The sequence below is a fragment of the Calidris pugnax genome, unplaced genomic scaffold (assembly GCF_001431845.1).
Source record: "Calidris pugnax isolate Ruff unplaced genomic scaffold, ASM143184v1 scaffold38, whole genome shotgun sequence".
In the NCBI taxonomy this organism is placed as follows: Eukaryota; Metazoa; Chordata; class Aves; order Charadriiformes; family Scolopacidae; genus Calidris; species Calidris pugnax.
Window position 1 is genome coordinate 8,958,511 of NW_015090995.1, and position 13,077 is coordinate 8,971,587.

The 13,077-nt window shown below is 54.7% G+C and overlaps 1 protein-coding gene across 2 annotated transcripts; it reads left to right on the forward strand.

Annotated features, from left to right (window-relative positions):
• Nucleotides 1-1,863: 1,863 nt before the first annotated feature.
• On the forward strand, nucleotides 1,864-11,633 carry ATP1B4 (ATPase, Na+/K+ transporting, beta 4 polypeptide). 2 transcript variants are annotated; one of them, XM_014954985.1, is made up of 9 exons: nucleotides 1,864-1,928; nucleotides 2,635-2,699; nucleotides 4,689-4,851; nucleotides 7,336-7,464; nucleotides 8,173-8,277; nucleotides 8,530-8,726; nucleotides 9,378-9,434; nucleotides 10,171-10,266; nucleotides 11,196-11,357. In XM_014954985.1, exons 2-9 carry the CDS (start codon nucleotides 2,637-2,639, stop codon nucleotides 11,355-11,357), a joined length of 972 nt encoding a protein of 323 aa, XP_014810471.1. In that variant the 5' UTR covers nucleotides 1,864-1,928; nucleotides 2,635-2,636. The 2 variants fall into 2 exon arrangements, with proteins under 2 accessions (XP_014810471.1, XP_014810472.1); XM_014954986.1 differs by lacking the exon at nucleotides 1,864-1,928 and having other exon boundaries at nucleotides 2,637-2,699; nucleotides 11,196-11,633.
• The last annotated feature ends 1,444 nt before the right edge of the window (nucleotides 11,634-13,077 follow it).

Consider the following 13,077-nt stretch of genomic DNA (forward strand, 5'->3'; position numbering starts at 1 on the left):
CCGCGGCGGGGCCTGCGGGTCCCAGCGGGAAGGGCGGGGGGTGTGTGTGCCGTTCCTTCCGAAATTACCGCTCACCCCCTGCAGGCGTGAGGAGTTCTGGGTCCGCACACGGAGCTGGTACCGTTCCAGCGGAGAGATTGTGCCCCGCACGGGTTTTGGGTTTTTTTTTGGGGGGGGAGGTATAGATGTCCTGCCCCATCTCCGGGGGGCTCCCGGCGCGGAGTCTCCCCGTCTTTTCCCCAGTCCCTTTGCATCCCAGCAGCTTCCAGGCCATTCTGTCCTTTGCCAAACACCTCCCTGGAACCTCTCTGTGCCCCCCGTCCTCCCCGTCTCCCTCCTCCCGGTGGTGCCAAGCCCCAGAGCAGTGCTGGTGGCCCACCCAAGCAGCCACCCCACCATGGCCACTGGCCCAGTTTTTTCACTTCTCGGTGCCCTGAGATGCCCATTGCTGCCTGTGCCCTGTCCCATGGAGGCAGCACTCCCAGGAGATCCTGCAAGCTCCTCGTGTCTTGTCCAAGGAGTCAGGGCTAGCTCTCAACCCCTGTTTTCCATACAGTATCTGTAAATTGGGGATAAAAGCATCTTCCCAGCAGGCTTCATAATTGCTTGTAAATCACTTTAATGCCCTGGGCTGAGGGGTGCTAAGTGCAAATCATGAAATTATTTCAAGCCAAAGCATATTCCATCAAGTTAAAAGAAACTAATCCTATCTCTGCTTCAAAACCCCACACACTTTTCTTGGAGAAGAGCCTAATTACCAGCTTCTCCCAGGAGAAAAGAGAAAGCGCACGGTGACAGTGGTGCAAGGTACAAATGCCCAGATCAATTAATGGCAAAGAACATATCACCTCCAGAGAAAACAGCAGTTGTTTACCTCAGATGAACTGGGGGATCCCTGTGCTCAAACCCCACCACGCAGGGGGGCTGGCACTGGCCCCCTCCTGTTCGGTCACCCCTGTTCCATGACACTGATGGAGGGGATGGGTCTCGGGTCCCTCCTCCACTCCGCGCCAGGGCCGGGCTGTGTGGCAGTACAACCTCTGTGACAGGGTCTGTGTGCCCTGGGGGGCTGCTGGGACCCCACAAGTGTCCAGGCTGAGTTAAATCCCTGTGCCCCATCCCAGCTCTGGAGCTTTGGGCAGGCAGCCCTGTGGCCCCCAGGCCCCGTTTGGGCTGGGGAGAGCCAGCTGTGAGCACGGCTGCCTGCGTGCCCTCCCGCCGGCAGGCCTGGCTGTCACTGGGCACCGGTACCGAGCCAGCCCTGCCTGCCTACCCGGCAGCAGGCGTGTGGCAGCCCTGGCCAACCCAGCACAGACCGGGGCAGCTGCCAGGCCTCTTTCTTTCCTGCTGCGCCCATTTATTAGCACAGCCGGTGAGCGGCTTTCTGCCACGTTTAGGAGAAGAAAGGGAGAAATGGTGCTTTGCCTGCTTGGATGGCGTGGTGCAGCCCTGCGGGAGCCCAGGATGTATGTCCCTATGCCTCTGGGCACAGCCCCAGCCAGGGTCAAGGCAGCCCGTCCCCATCATTGAACGGGGCCCGGCTCTCCCGCGAAGGGAAGGGTTGCTGGCCCCGTTGGAAATGTGCCGAGGGAATGAGCTGGTGGATGGTGCCGAGCTCCTGCTGGGACAGACGGTGTAAAACAAGCCCCACTGTTCCTCGAGAGCTGCATGGGGCACAGCCAGGGACGGGCAGCCCTCGCAGGCTGCCATCGCGCTGCTGGAGCCGTTCCCGGCCCTGCTGCACGTGCAGCCGGAGGCAGGGTTCCGGTGTCCTGTCCCCCCGCTGCTCCCTAGCAACCCCACCGCAGCAGCCCCTCACAGCAGCAGGACTCCAGCGTGCACCCCCTGTGCCCCTAATTCAGCAGTGCCTGTAATTCAGCAGTGGGGGAAAACCTGGTACTGCCCAGCCTGCAGGGTGTCACAGCAAGGTATCCCTCTGGATTTTGTCCCGGTGGCTGTGGCCGGCTCTTACAACTGGGGCTGGGGAAGCCAACGCTGCGTGCTCCTCACTGCGTTCTCAATTCAAAGGGATAAATATAGACCTGCCCCTCGCACTGCCCCTTCACTGCAAAAGAGATTTTGCAAGCATTAACCGTGGCCCCGCCGTGACTGACAAGCACATCTTGACAGACACACGCGGCCATCGAAAGCCCGAGCGATTTGCTCATGTTTATTAACAGCTACACGTTCTCCCCAGGGCACAGAGCCCAGCTTCCCCATGTAGGGCACTGCCTGGCCTCGGTGGGGACTTGGGCGCGGGGTAGGATGCTGCGAGGGTGCTGCAAAGGGCACCAGATGCCAGGGGGCTCGGGATGGGATCCTGTTGCATTGATCTCACCCCTCTTAGAAAAGCAAGTTATTTTTTGACCCTCTCCTGAACGCCGAAGTTCTGCAGGGTAGGGAGGGAAAGCAGTGTGGTTCCCCGCAAACAGGCAAAGGTCTTGGTGCAGCTGCGCTCGCTCAGCCTTTTTGGGGGGTGCTGTGGGGCTTGGGAGCTGTGCTGGGGAGGGGGCTGTGACCATAGGTCCCGAAAGGCTGGGACAACATGGTACCCATGATGGGGCTGGTGCTGCTGGGCTCAGCCCTGGGCTCCTGCACTGGTAATGCTCACATTTCTCCATGTTTCCCACCCAGGGATGGACGGGAATGCCAGCGCCGGGGGCACAGAGGGCCAGCACAGGAGCCCCCACCAGGAGGCGGTGAGTCTTTTGGGGGCTGCTGGCCACCCTCTGAGAGGCGACGTGGGGGCTCCTGATAAGGACCTGCTTTGTGGCTGATAAATGTAGCTGCTTTGCTTTAGGAGATGTTTCTTTGTCCCTTAGACAAAGTGTAAGGACTTTGCACTGAGAGGAGAAAGGGCACCAGGGAATCTGGGTGGTGGTCCTGGGCAGTGAGGAGGGCTAGGACACCTGGGCATGGGCCACCCTCTGCACACCTGTCTTTCAGCAGGAGAGACCTGCCATTCAGAGGTGACCTGGTCTGCTAGAAAAGCCCCCAGCCTCCTCCAGGACACCCACGACTGTCAGCACAGCATGATCCCACCAGGGATGAACCCCAGCTTTGCTTTGCCACCCAGTCACCCAGACTGCCAATGGCAGCAGCAGCCTGGGGCTGTTTGGTGTCTGTGGTTGTGCACCCTCCCTGCCCCAGCACGCTCCTACCCTGGCTCCTACTGCAAAGTTAAAACACCTGGGAGGTGTTGCAATCCAGACCTAACCTAGCTCCCTAGCTCAGGGACCTCCATCAGGGACCTGGCAGTGGGGTCAACCTGTCCAGCTGCCCCACACAGACCTCCCTGCCTGCAGGGAGAGCCCACCCCCACCTCCACCCCCCCAGCCTTCCCATGCTGCCATGGAGCCCCTGTGGTCTCTCCCAGCTGGCAGGATGGGACCCTTCATCAAGTGCCGGATGCTCAGCAAGGAGCCAGAAGCACCAGAAAATTTTGCCTCCTTGCAAAAGCCTTCTGCAGGGCAGAGCCATGGGGCTTCCTGGGTGAGAGCCTATAAGGGGCTATTCTTGTGTCCCCCCAACAGCTCAAAGCATGGATAGCAGCTTCTTGGTTGAGGGCTCTGCATCCAGCCCATCACTGCCTCCGAGCTGCAGCTGGTATGAAATCCAAAGGGTTTTTCCCAAAGCAGCGGTGAGCATTGGTGCAGAGTCCCTCTGAGCTGTCCCCGTGACGCTGGCAGTCTGAGAATAAGTTTCCAGAGTAGCTGCTGGTAGCTCTTCTATTTAACATGGAGGAGAGCAGGAGGAAGGACTCTTCCTCCTCCTCCTCTTCTTCCATTGCTTGCTCCTCTGCAGGTGTCCTGGCAGCTGGCAGCCCCTGGACCTCCTCTCCCATGTTCCTGCCAGTGACTTGTGCTGGGGCTGCTGCTTCCACACTCTGAAATCTCTGGTTTCATCAGCACTGCATGGTACAGAGCCGTGGCTGTGCAGGAACTGGCTCAGAAAGGTCTCCAGCCCAGGGTGCAGGACCTGGGCCAAGCTTTGCCTTTGCTGTATGGGTGGCCACAGGCTTTTTGCCGGCAGCAGTGCTCTGACACAGGCACGCTCCCAGAAGACACTCACTGGGGCTTTATCCGGGTCTGATTTGGGCAATCAGCGGGGTTACAGAGAGGTTTGTGCTCTTGAGCTCTGGATAAATGATTTTTCACCGCGGAAGCAAAACACAAGCTCTCACCGCCTGGGGAGATGCTTTTCCCTAGAACTTAGTGTAATTAAAAAATAACAGCACCGGGATTTCTCCAAAGACTAAACACTTGCTCATGTGCCAAGAAAAACAAATTGGATGACCTCTAAAATAATCCTGCCTGCTGTCATCTGTGATAGCACAGAAAACGTGCACTTGAGCTCAGAGGTGTTGCAGAAGCGTGGGAAAGAGCCCTGGCCCTCCCAGCTCGCAGGTTTTCTTTGGTCATGTTCATGCAGGTGGAAAAAAGATGAGTTTCTGTAAATGCCAGGACAAGGAGACAGTACCCGGTGTGACGGCAGTGACGTACATGTCATGGAAAAATGGATGCTGGGATCTAAGTCAGAACAGCCAAAACTGCCTCTCTTTAACTCAAGAGTGATGATGGGAAAATGGAAATTTGAAACATTTCCAGCTATTAAGTCCTTTTGCATTTATTTTTGGCCAATGAGATGTTCAGCTTGCATGTGGGGGTTGTGTTCTGTAACTCTTCCAGGAAAATAAGCATGAGGAGAAAGTCCGGGATCCTGACAGAGGGGAGGACAGGACCAAGGCAGAGATGGGGAGCAAAACCTGGGCAGACCTGGCTGCGGAGATGAAGATGTTCCTGTGGAACCCAGAGGAGAGAACATGCCTAGGAAGAACAGCCAAGAGCTGGGGTAGGTCCTTGCTTGAGCCACGCTTTCAGGGATTGTTGCCTTTTCTGCTTCACGATGGATGCACTTGCTGTGAATATCCTTGATAGCTTGAACTGACCACCTCCCCCCCACATTTTCAGGGTAGACGTTTCTAACCAGGGCAATAAAGAACCAGTGAGGGGGACAAGCAGAAAACCTTGGGAAAGTTACCCTTGGTTTGGATGTGAATATTTACTGAGAATGTAAAAGCAAGGATTTCGAGCTGCCCAGACTGTGTACTGGGAAGAAATTAAGAGCTTGACCAAGCGTGGGGCTGCAGGTCATTCTGCCGCAGCCACACACCCCTGCTGCCACCAGCGACCCAGCTCCTGCTGGAATAAGTCAGGAGCCCACGGGGAGGTGGATTTGGGATCAGTGTTGGTGGGGGAAGAGTTCCTGGGTTGTGGGGCAGGTGTTTTGGGGAGGTTGCATACCATGGGGCTGAGCAGCCCTCCTTGCCTGCATGTGCCCTGGCTCTGGAGCAGGAAGGGCTGGTCACTGTCACCCCACAGCTTCCCAGCGTGTGACATGGTGCCCTCAGCAGAGCCCGCAGGTGCTGTCGGGGCTGGTGGGCTGGGATGTGCCAGTGAGGGGTTTGATCATATCCGTGTGGCCTTCAAAAATTATCACTGAACCTGGAGGTGGCCCAGGTGGTTGAGAGCAGCCCATGGATGCGGGGCTCAGAGACCAAGGTGCCTCAGTACATGCGATGCTGTCCACCTTTGCAGCTCTGTTCTCCTGGCAGCGTACAGCCCCCACAGCAGAGTGAAAATACCCAACCTCAGCCCAGCTTCATCTCCACATCCATGCCAGTGTGAAGCTGGTCGGGGGCTGCTGCTCGACATTTGCAGCCCTTGGCAGCCAGCATTGGCAACAGGCTCTCAAGCCCTGTAGCCTGCCCATGCCCCCAGAGCACTCTGGATCTTCTGCAAAGCCTGTGGGGACAGCCAGAAGAAACAAAGGAAACTGCCCATGAGCACTGCAGGAGCCTGAAAACCCCCAAGCACAACTCTGGGGCAGACCTTGAAATCCATGTTTGCTCCCCCGTGCCTTTGCTGGCCATGGAGGCAGCCTGGTTTTGTTGCTCCTTTGCTGGATGTGTGGGAGCAGTATGGGGGTGACAGTCCTCAGGGACGTGGGTTTGGGTTTCTGGAGTCCTGTGCCCTGGGAGCATCATGATGTCCTATATGGCCCCACTGCCCTATGGACACACATATCCCCAGCTGCACACATGTGTGCACTCACATGCCTGTACAGGAGCTGCAGGAGAGAGGCACGGAAGCTACTGTGAAAATGAAATTTTCTTTTGAAATGAGAGTATTTGGAGGTGAATGGAGCTGAACTTTCCCGCTCTCATCTCACAGGTGAGGAGAAGGGAGTTTGCCCAGCCTGGGACTGCTCCCCCATGCCGGCCCTGAAGGTGTTCCTCAGGGATGGGGATGTTCAGGGGACTTGGGCTGCCAAAATACAGGGAGCTGCTGGCCATAAGGTCAGCACTGAAGGCCCTGGGAAGGGCTGCACCCCGGGCTCTGCCAGTGAAAACGCTTCCTGCTGCGTTGCAAGACACATAAGAATGGCAACAGCAGCAGCACTGTGTCCCACCAAGTGCCAGCATGGCACCCCAGTGGCAGCTCCAGCCCTGCCAGGCTGTTGCAGAGGCACGGTCTCAGCATCATTGTGGCAGGGCTGGACATCGTCCCTGCTGTGCCACCAGCAGCGGTGATGGTCCTATCTGCCCTGGCTTGTCCCGCAGCAGGACATGGCCCTGCAGTGGTTCCCAGCACCACGTCCCCAGCAGAAGCACGGCAGGAGTGCACATCTGCGTTCCCAGGGCTCCCTCCGAGCTGCCGGCATGTTTCTCCTGGGAAATGTTTGGGTTAGAGCTTCACTCTGCTTTTTGAGCCGCTGGGTTTTATTCATAGGCTGCGGCCTCTGGAGACACCCTCAGCCATCAGCCCAGTCCAGAGGAAAAACAAACCCATTCCCTGGACGTCAGGGCTATGGAACAGCCAGCGGTGCCGCAGCCCCCGGGCGATGCCATTTGCTTCAGTCCCAGCCCTGGGGTCCCTGCTGCGTGGTGACAGGAATTGGGGCAGGAGCATCGCCCCCCAGCACCCCCGCATTGGGAATTTGGGCATGCTGAAGCCACTGGGTTCCCTTGTGTGGTACCATGCCCAGAGCAGGTGGGAAGGACAAGAGCCAAGGTTGGGGTGTTTCTGTCGGAGAGACCTGAGGCAGATGGACACATGGACTTGCTCCTGACCCAGCTCGGAAGGGCCATGCAGCAAACACACCTAAAAATGCCAGGGTCTGTGTGCGGAGGAGGACTGCGAGCTCCCACCACCACGATGGACTCAGAGCTGCGGAGAGCAGCGTGCTGAGCCTGGCCGTGCCATCCCTGTGGGACACAGTCTGTGGGACACGCTCTGGTTGCACTCACAGCAACATGCCCTCTCTCTTTTGCAGGCTTGATCTTACTGTTCTACTTTGTTTTCTACACGTTCCTGGCAGGAATGTTCGCCTTCTGCCTGTACGTGGTGCTGCTCACCCTGAGCCCCTACACACCCACCTACCAGGACCGCGTGTCTCCACCAGGTACGTACCCCAGCCAGCCCGGCCCCGGGCACCTCTGCTGGCACTCGCCTAGCCAAGAGCTACCGAAATGGCATGGCTGGGACCTCGGGTAAAGCCCTGCTGGAGAGCTTTAATTTTTATTCTGATTATGCTAATTATTAGGCTAATTATTCTAAGGCAAACGGGCAAGATCGGGCATTTCAAGGTGATGCCCAGTCACTTCAGCTGCTGCCCTTTTATACCTCATATCTTCAAAATAACATGCAGATCAAGAGTAGCTTTTATGTGTTATTAATTGGGGGTGTCCTGGCAAGATAATGTTCAAAAGCTCCGTTTCCTATGCAGCATTTCCCCTGTGTTCTCGTGTCGGTGGGGAATACGAGGGCCCCTTGCCCTGCTCCCTGCCAGGAGCACACTCAGAGCATGGGGAACCCCTCAGCCTCCTTGTGCAACCCCAAGCCTGCCACCCTCCCACAGTGCTGCTGAGACCCTCTAGGTCTCCCATGTTTCCTGGGATATTTTGATATGCTTGGTGTTCTCTGGGCATGAAATGGAGGTGAGGGATCAGGGGGTTGAGCAGAGAGTTTATCTGTGGGCTGGTGCTGCTGCTCTCATGCCTCTGGCCAGCCCCAAGCCCAGCCACAGCACAACCAACCCCCACAAAATGCACTCCAAGCCTGTGGCCAGTCCACCCACATCTGCTCTAAAAGGAGCCGTTTCCTTCTCCAGGAGTAATGATCAGACCGTACTTGAACGGGTTCACCATTGCCTTCAATGTCTCTCAGCCCAACACGTGGCAACCCTATGTGGACAGCATGCACCACTTCCTAGCAGGTAAGCTCTTAGGTACCCCAGAAGCCATGTCAGCAAGTTGTTTGCGTCCATGCACACAGTGGAGGGGTCTCCTCCTGAGGTGCAAACCAGCTCTTGGCATCTCACAAACCTCCATTCTAGAAAGGGAGGCTCATAAGGTGGTCACGGGAGCTTCTGTGGGAGGGACACTTGCCTTTCCCAGTGGGAGTTTCTAATTCCCTTGACTCTGAGCGCGTCTTGAGAAACATTAACGAGTCTCTTGGTCCCCACCAGCTTATGATGACAAAGTTCAAGAGGAGAAGAATATTGAGTGCGTCCCAGGACAGTACTTCATCCAAGGGGGCAATGAAAGCGAGGAGAAGAAGGCCTGCCAGTTCAAGCGCTCGCTACTGCAGAACTGCTCTGGCATTGAGGACCCGACATTTGGCTACTCTAAAGGCCAGCCCTGCATCCTGCTGAAGATGAACAGGGTACAGAGAAAGCCCCTTCTCTTAATTCCTTCTTTCAGTGCATTCCAGGGTGACAGAGTAAGACCATGCAGGGACTGAAACTCATCTATTTCTCAGGCCCATGGAGAAAGGGAACTAGAATCCCAAAACCTGTTAGCTCATACCTGCTAGAAAACATAAAAAGAAACACAAAAAAAAACCCTTGCTCAATTTAATTTGCTGAGGCCTGAGTGCTTGGAGGGTCTTGTGCCAGGTGGCTGTGTGGGACAAACCGAGCTTTAGGGCTACACCCCAGACCCCACCCTCTTTATAATGGGAATTTTCATAGAATTGAGTTTATTTGAAATCTTCAAATAGCATAGTGGCTCAGCGTATGGTGCTGGGAAAATCAATGTGGTGTGTGTGTGAGCTGTGTGGGGAGGTGGCTGTATTGCTCCAGGGAGTCTGGGCTCTCGGGATGCTCTGCTCTCCCTCCCCTCTCAGGCTCTGATCCTGCACTCGGGCAGGGGCCAGCTGCACTGCAAGGGGGGGCAGACACTGCTTCCAGGGGCACATAACTCCTGTCCCCAGCAGTGTCACTGGCACGTGGAAGAGCTTAAGCCCTGGAGAAGGGAAGCGGCACATGCTTGGCACTGCATTTCATACATGCATGGATGTCTCTTTTTATTGCAGATCATAGGCTACCGCCCTGGAGCTGGGGTCCCCGTGAGCGTGGACTGCAAAGTGCAGGTACTGCTTTCGTTCATGCTCAGCAGCACGGGTGTAGAAGGCCAAATGTCTCCCTCTGATGGACCCCAACAATACCTTTCCTCATTTCCCCCCCAAGCACTCACAAACCCAGTGCTGGTGATACCTCTGGGTGCAAGTAGGGGCTGATCTGCTGAGAATGACAGAGGCCACCAGTCTTCTTCTCCCCTCCCTGTCCCTCACCCTCTGAGCGCTGCCAGCTCCTGCCAGCCTCACCAGCAGTGCTCAGCTCAGCCCCTGAGGGCAGGCTGGGTGCCGGGGTGCCAGCAAGAGCCTGGAGCTGGGGAGGAAGAGGCAGGAGCTGCTCACGTCCATCCCCACCCACTCCACAGGACCCTCAGTCCTGGGGAGCACCCTGCAAACCAACAGCAATAGTGTGAAGGAAGGGCTCCCACTGCCCGGGCAGCAGCTGGGTCATACCCTTAGAGAGCAATAAAGCAGTAGGCAAGGGCAGAGAGGGGTTGACAGGCAGCAAATTCTGTCACCTTCACCTGTGCCTTCATAGCCCTGATGGGCTCTGGCTCGCTGTAGCCACAGCTGGCTGGCCCAGCAAACAGGCTGCCTCCAGCAGGCAGGGACAGCCGAGCCCTCACGTGGATTTGCGAGAGACGTCTGTAAATAAAGCTCCTTCACCTTGCTCTGAAGGGAGAGGGAGCTGTATTTTGTGTCCCACATGCTATCTATGGACCTTTTTTCTTTTTTTTTTCCCCAACCCCAGAAAGGCAATGAGAGTGATCTCAGGTCAGTGGACTTCTACCCTGGAAACGGGACGTTTGATCTCATGTATTATCCCTACTACGGCAAGATGACTCACGTGAGTAAGGGCTCTGGCATCTTTGTTAAGTCTCCTTGGGAAGGAGAGGGCAGCAGCTGCCGCACAGGGTACAGATGTGCTTTCTGGCTATTTTGGGCAGATGCAGGCAGGAGGGAGGCCATGGGCACTGGGATTACAGTGCTCTATTTCTGTCTCTGACAAACTGTGGGAAATCCTTGGGGACTCCGGTTGCCCCTTGCCAGCAATGGGACTGATTAGATTTATCGCCTGGAGACTAAGACTGGCTCTGCTAACTCCCAGAGAAGGTCTCAACACCAGCATTTTCCCAGGACGTCAGAGTTAGGTGACACAAGAGGAAAAAGAGGGGGCTTCTTTCAAAGCTATGACAAAACCACTTCAGGCTCAGTGGCGCTGAACAGAGCAGTCCAACATCGGTGGCTCTTTCTGAATGTGGTTGCCACCACTGCTTTGGTCTGTGCTGGGCTGTACAGTGTTAGGAGGTAACGTACCTTCACACCAAAAGCCAAAAGGGAAGATGAGGCAGGCATGAGACTCCTATTGTCATATTGCTGCTGGCTGAGGATGAGTAACAGCCCCAGACGCCAGGTCTGCATGTCCTTTGAGCACACAGACCTGAGGAACACCATGGATTTCTTATTACAAGCCATAGGCCGGTTTTTAGAACAGCAGAAAATATTTGAGAGTCCCATGATCTGGTGTTACTTGTCCTGACTAATCAACCCAAGGCACGGTGCAGCGCAAAGTCCCACTGTGACCCTGTCCCTCTGAGGCACCAGCACAGAAAGGCTCAGCTTCAGCATCCCGAGGGACCAGGATGGACATCAGGCAAACGCACTCAGACGCCTGGGAACTGTAAACCAATTACTAAGGATTTTTATCAAACACGAAATCGCTGCCTGCTTTTCTGCTCTCTCTTAAATTTACACTTAAATCTCCCTTGTTTTCAGGTCAACTACACGTCCCCACTGGTGGCTATGCACTTTACAGATGTGAAGAAGGGTAATTTGGTCCATATTCAGTGCAGCCTGAACGGGAAAGGTATTATCAACAACCTGAACAGCGATCGCTTCCTGGGCCGAATCATCTTCACGCTCAACATTGGAAAGTAGCCACTGCAAACACTGGGCTCTTAGGTTAAGTCAATCAGAGGCCTTTCCCTCTTTAAAGCCAGAATGTTTTCTGCTAGAAAAATACAGGTACACGGAGATTTTTGTTAATTTATTTTTTTGTTCATAGTTAGGAAACAAATGAGATGCAATGGAGTTTGGAACCACATTTTTCATCATCTGATGTAAATCATTATTAGTAAAAATTAAAAGTTATCTCCTGGGCAGAGAACCTGCAAAAGCACTTCAGTTTTGATTAAAAAACCTCTGATATCTGAACACTGTTTTCACAAGGTCTTTTATGAGTAGCCCCTGTGGAATGCATTTTTCCTGGCTTTAATCTTTACCATAGTTTTATGTGCATTTCTCAGGCAAAAGCTAACAAGAGGGTAGTTTATTAGCACTATTCTTGTTAAAATAATAAACAGCAAAAAATCTGGATTATGCCTGCTATGACACAGTTAAAAAATTAAAAATGGCAGCTCTCAAAACGCCTCCTAGGATCTTTGGCACCAGGAGCATCTTGACTGCTGCATTTTACACAGCTTGTGCAGCACACTCAAGGAGTTGGAGCAAAGGCCACGTAGAAAATCATTTGCCCTCGAACCTTTCCAACTGTTCCCTTCTGAAGTGGGAACATTAATGCATTTCTCCCTCCTCCTCCTCACTCCAGTACTTCTCTCTGCCCCAAGAATCCTCATCAAGTCTATCAGGCTGGGACAAGTGAACGGAGCTCTTCTCTCCCTGTCACACTTTGCAGGTTGACGGCTCCTCCTCCCCCTCTTCAGGCACAGAAACGCCAGTGAAATGTGTTAGACCTCCCTCAAAACATTTCAAGCCTAGAATCATAGAATGGTTAGGGTTGGAAGGGACCTCAAAGATCATCTAGTTCCAACCCCCCTGCCATGGGCAGGGACACCTCCCGCTAGAGCAGGTTGCTCAAAGCCCCATCCAGCCTGGCCTTGGACACTTCCAGGGATGGGGCATCCACAACTTCCCTGGGCAACCTGTTCCAGTGTCTCACCACCCTCACAGTAAAAAATTTCTTCCTGAGATCTAATCTGAATCTTTTTTCTTCCAATTTAAAACCGTTTCCCCTTGTCCTATCATTACCCTTCCTGGCAAAGAGTCCCTCCCCAGCTCTTCTGCCTGTTCTTCCCTGTTCCGGAGAGGTCACAGCGATCACGCTGCAGCAAACCGCAGGGAAACGCTTAGTTGTTTCATGGTTGAGGGGTCATCATAGAATCATAGAATGGTCCAGGCCAGAAGGGACCTCCAAAGGTCATCTAGTACGACCTCCCCACAGTCAGCAGGGACACCCCTAACTAGACCAGGCTGCCCAGGGCCCCATCTCCTTGAATATCTCCAGGGAAGGGGCCTCAACCACCTCCCTGGGCAACCTGTTCCAGTGCTCCACCACCCTCACAGTGAAGAACCCTCTCCTAATGTCAATGCTGGTATTAGTGAAGTTATGAATTTATCACCCTCAAAGGCCCACGAAGCACAGCTGCCCAGCTCAGAGCAGGGTGCTGCAACCTCTGCTGGGTGGGCAGCCCGACCTGCGAGGGAACAGCCTTCGTGTCCGACAGAGGTGAGACACGCTCTGCACGTTACGAGCTGTGGGAACACGGCAGGGAAGGACACCTTAGGATAATGTACTAGTTGGAAAGCACACTTACTAAAATTACTGACTGAACAAGAGCATTATGGTATGTTTGTCCTA